The sequence below is a fragment of the Quercus suber genome, unplaced genomic scaffold, assembly GCF_002906115.3.
Source record: "Quercus suber isolate HL8 unplaced genomic scaffold, Cork oak 2.0 scaffold_50, whole genome shotgun sequence".
Classification (NCBI taxonomy): Eukaryota; Viridiplantae; Streptophyta; class Magnoliopsida; order Fagales; family Fagaceae; genus Quercus; species Quercus suber.
In genome coordinates this window covers 1222561-1227779 of record NW_027069515.1, presented here as the reverse complement: position 1 = coordinate 1227779, position 5219 = coordinate 1222561, and the positions used below count along the sequence as shown (strand labels likewise).

Here is a 5219-nt window from a genome sequence, read left to right as displayed (position 1 = left end):
GCACTCGATCTCATCCCCCTCCGGGGTTTGGGTTACCACTCTGGCCCCTCCTGCTTGTTTATTGGAAGATCCGTCCATGTGGATGCTCCACTGTGAGGCAATTTCTGCCCCCTTGCCTTCCGATTTAGTGAATTTGATGATGAAGTCAGCTACAGCTTGCCCTTTTACCGTAGTTCGCGGGCCATACTGTATGTCGAATTTGCTCAGCTCTACTACCTATATAGCCATTCGTCTGGCAACCTTAGAGCTACTCATGGCTCTTCGCAAGGGTCGATCTGTCAAGACTGTGATGATATGTGCTTGGAAGTACGGCTTGAGCTTTCGTGTCGTAGTTACTAGTGCAAAGGCCAATTTTTGCATCTAGGTGTACCTCTCTTCTGCTCCTCAGAACGCCCGGCTTATAAAGTAGATGGGTCTTTGAGTTCCATTCTCCTCTCTTACTAAGGCCGCACTGACCGCTGCTTGCGACACTGCTAAGTAGAGGTAGAGTTCTTTCCCTGGTTTGGATGGGCTGAGCAATGGCGGAGACGAAAGGTATTTCTTTAAGTCTTTGAATGCCTTCTGGCATTCGTCCGTCCACTCAAACAATCTTCTTAGAGTATGGAAGAAGGGTAGTCATTTGTCCATCGCTTTTAAGACAAACCTGTTCAGGGCTGCAATCTTGCCATTCAAGCTTTGCATTTCCTTGACCGTCTTTGGTGGTTCTAACTCCATAATGGCCCGTATCTTCTTCGGGTTAACCTCTATACCTTTTTGGGATACCATGAAGCTCAAGAATTTCCCTGCCGTTACTCTGAACGCGCACTTGTTAGGATTTAGCTTCATGTTATATGTCCGGAAGGTGTTGAAGGTTTCCTGGAGGTTGCCTAGGTGATCACCTCCGCGCAGACTCTTCACTAACATGTCATTAACATAAACTTGTATGTTCCTTCCTAAACAGTTTTTAGACCCTTTAACACAATCGAATTAACCTAGTTAATTAACCAAGTTCTTACTTAGTCCAATTTCAAGATCTAGGTTAACACAATCAAACAATCATATCATGCATAGCAGCGAAAAAATAAATAACACAATGATATGATGACCCAGGAAAACCAAACCGGTAAAAAACCTGGGAAGAATTTAACCTAGTTATCCTCAAAGTAAACTTGAATCCACTATAGAAAGAATTGAAGTTTTACAATAAGACTTAGACCACTAACATCTTATTGCTACCCACTAGTAGAAACTTACTGACATGACCACGTGCAAGCTCCGAGACCACGGACTCCTTCTTTCTTGGATTCTTCAGCAAGTACAAGCACCCTTGCTTGTGTATCTTTAAGCTCTTATGGTGGCAACTGAATGATCATCAAGTTCTTGAAGAAATCTCTTCCTTGATAATCCTAAGCTTGTGTGAAGGAAACCTCCTCACAGATCTCACAAGAGATTCACATAAACAGCAAACCTCTAAAACATGGCTAGGGTTTGCCTTATATACCTAGGGCAAAAACATAAAACCCTAAACGTTTTAGGAGTTAGGGTTGAGTTGAAAATTCTGCAGAAAAAATGCATCTGCCGATTTTCGATTGATCGAGCCTAAGCTTCGATCAATTGAGCGAGGCTGAAATGCACATTAAATGCTGTATCAGCTCGATTCCAACTTTACATAACATAATCAACTTTGAGCAAGCCTAAACAAGACTAAACAACTTGTTTTGATCATGGTTTGCCAACAATACATATTAGAGTTCCAAAATACATGAAATCTTAAGTCTTTGGAACTTAACGAACTCCCCCTTTGGCAATCTGTGACAAAACACAACTAAAAACTCAAAGTTTATAAAATAAAGCCCTTTACATAACAAATCCAATCCTAACTATTATCCATCAGTTGCAAGTGTAGATAGTAGCTTAATTGAATTAACCTGTATTTCCTAAAATACTTAACAAACGCATAAATGTATGTGTGACAAAAAAACAGTAAATCAACAAAAATGCAAACTAACTCTCCCCCTAAGTTAGATACATCAAAAACAATGTTAACTCCCCCTAAACAAAACATTCTTCTATATTCCACACTTCATCTAAATCTCCTCCTTTTTGTTATGAATTGACAAAGATAACTCAAACAAAGAGTAACAAAGGTCAAGAGAAAAATAGACAATTAAGGGACCACAAAACAATTCAACTCTATAGAAAATAGAGACAACTCCCCCTAGGAACAACAAAGGTAAAACAAGCTTCTCTCCCTATAAAAATAGGAAAAACAAAATAAGTTTTGGGAAAAACAGTCTTTTGAGAAAAAGTTGGGGGGGGGGGGGACACACAATTCAAAGATAAAAACTAAGGTGATGATACACATGAAGAAAAATATTATCTCTTTCAATAAATGCAAACTTGACACTATGAGACCCATGAACAATTGCATGAGTAAAGAAAATATTTGCACATTGATTATCCATCATATCTCTTAAGAAAAATATTTTCTGCAGTTCACACACAAAAAATAGCATATACTAAAATGTACAATGGACTCAAAAATTAATCAATCAATTTTTAAATTAAGTTGAGTACCCAATTTAGCAAAGTGTATGCATATTATGTGTGAAAATAATGAGAGATATAACTGTAAAACTGCAAGATGGATATAGAAATCAATGCAATGCATGTGAATCCTAAACACAAATGATGCATGAAAAAATATGTCATGATGCATGCTCTAATGCAGTGAAACTAAGTTCAATATAAGTTTGAATTTACAAAATTGGCTTGAGCATAGAGTTTCTAACAAAAACCCCAAAATTTGAAAAACCATTTGTTCGTTTTTATAAAAAAATTGACCAATTGATCATCACACAAGTTAGAGGATAGATAATAATGATCAATTACATCAAATCAACAAGCCAATTTCATCAATTAAACCCAATTTGAACAAAATTTCCAATTCGGGTACATTCAAGTGCTAGAATTTTCAAATTCTCAAACTTTAAACACATTTTGCATTAAGATCAAGAAACTTTTAATCTTGGATGACCACAACAAGATCACACATAATAAAATGTATTAAGTTTAACAAAGAGTAACTTGTGTAGTGTGTGCAACTAGCAAAAGCTTGAGATAACGGTGAAAGTTCAAATAGCGTTGAAAACACTATGAACGTTTAGACCCCCAAACAATAAATTTCCAATTCAAGCTTTATATCAAACAATGTATGTGCGGAAAATGATAACAAGCTTATAACAGAATTGATAAACAATCTAAACTAAATAAAATCACATCCACAACAGAAATTAAATGGTAAAGATTAAGAGAAGAAAGATGCAAATACAAGGACAACACAACGATGTGTTATCGAAGAGGAAACTGAAACCCTCAGCGTAAAACCTCTCCGCCGCCCTCCAAGTGGTTAATAATCCACTAGAAAATGAAGTTGGGATACATGAACAGTAATAGACCCTCTAAGCTTAATCTACCCAGGTACCTAAGCACTCCAAGCTTCTTGCTCCAACAAGGTTATGCCAAACCTTTGTCTTTTCTAACTTGCCGGATTCCGCTATAAACCGTAGCATCAACTAATAACCATTGGTTCCTTTCAAACTGCTTCCCTTAGCACCTAAAGACCTTCTCACAGACATGGGTATGGTGATAAAAGAATTTGGCCAAGAACCTCTCAATGATGTATTAATGGAGAGGGTGAGAGTAGAGGAATTTGAAGAGCCTCTTTGTGAAGATTGTGGACGAAGTAACCTTGTTTTTCTTTAGAGTTTCTTTCTCAAAATTCTCTCTAGAAGCTTTCTACTTTTCGTGGGTTTAAGGGGTATTTATACTAGGGTGAGATAGGAATACGAAGAGTCAGATTTTTTAAAACAAAGCTAGTTGGTGGCTTGGCCTCGCGACTTAGCTGAGTCGTGAGTTCAAGCCGCGAGATAACAAAACAGCTAGGCTGGACTTTTTGTCCTGTAGTGCTCCAGCTGGCTCGACTATTCATTTTCTCGCATGCTTCACTCGTGTGCTGAATTTGGCGGCTTGCCAGTCGTGAGTCACCCACGAGTCCTAGTCGTGAAGCCCTGCATCCTCACACAATCTTGAGCATTTCTTCACACTATCTCACTCACTACCCTTACATGAATCTCACCTAAATACAAGATTTCTAAGTGTTGAAATACAAGTAAATTGTCACGGAATAAAGCCAATAAGATGGTTGATAAAATTCAACCTTACAAACGGGGTGAAGCTCGTGAACCTCCCTCCCGGGGGCTTATAGCACCTTTCATCCCTTCGGTCTTCTATTCTTGGCTTCTTCCGCCCTTGGTCCTGCCGTGTGTCTTCCTGTCGCTCCCTTTTCCTAGGCTTTTCCTCCCGAGCTAGCAGCGCATCTTCAGCATTCATGTATTTGGTGGCCCTGTAGAGCACTTCTGACATGGTTTTCGAGTAGCTCTTGTACAAAGAGAATAGAAACTTACCCTTTCGCAACCCATTTGTGAAGGTTGCAACAAATATTTTGTCATCAGCTTCAATGATCGAGAGTGCTTCCTTATTGAAGCGGGTTATGTAGGACCTTAATGTCTTATCTTCTCGTTGTTTGATGCTCATCAAGTACGCCGTGGACTTCTTATACCTATGTCCCCTAATAAAGTGTGCAGTAAACTGAGCACTTAGCTCCTTGAAAGTGCAGATGGAGTTAGCGTCAGTCGACTGAACCATACCCTTGCGAGGGCCTTCAGTGTTGTGGGGAAGGCCCTACACATGATTTCGTATGCTACCCCTTGAAGGTGCACCAAGGTCTTGAAGGTCTCTAGATGATCTAGAGGGTCCTTGACTCCGTTGTAACTTTCTATCTGCGACATGTGGAACTTATGTGGTAGGGGGAAGGAATTAACGGGAGCAGTGAATGGTGAGTCAGTTCGGTTGACTAGGTCGTCAAGATCTCTGGATACTCACCCCTTGAGGACATTCATCATGACTTCCATCTGTTCCTTCATTGCCTGAATCTCTGCGATACTAGGTGGCAGAGCCGTATCCGTGAGGGATGGAAGGCTCATATTTTGTCACTCTAGTCTGCTTGGGGCATTACTGCCTTTGGGACCCTCTCGTTCTCTTTGCCCGGCACTGGTACCTTCCTGGTCCTCCTCCTGTGTGTCGTGCCTATTTGCGTAAAATAATCTGCAAGCGCACTGAATCGTAACAAGTAGTAAAGTGCTTTGAGAAAACGAATGTCGAACCTACAAGGATTAAAT

The 5219-nt window shown here is 39.8% G+C and overlaps 1 protein-coding gene across 1 annotated transcript; it reads right to left on the bottom strand.

Annotated features, from left to right (window-relative positions):
- Positions 1-4158: 4158 nt before the first annotated feature.
- LOC136066883 (uncharacterized) lies at positions 4159-4686 on the bottom strand. The gene has a single exon (XM_065771898.1). It carries the CDS (start codon positions 4684-4686, stop codon positions 4159-4161), a length of 528 nt encoding a protein of 175 aa, XP_065627970.1.
- Between the last annotated feature and the right edge of the window lie 533 nt (positions 4687-5219).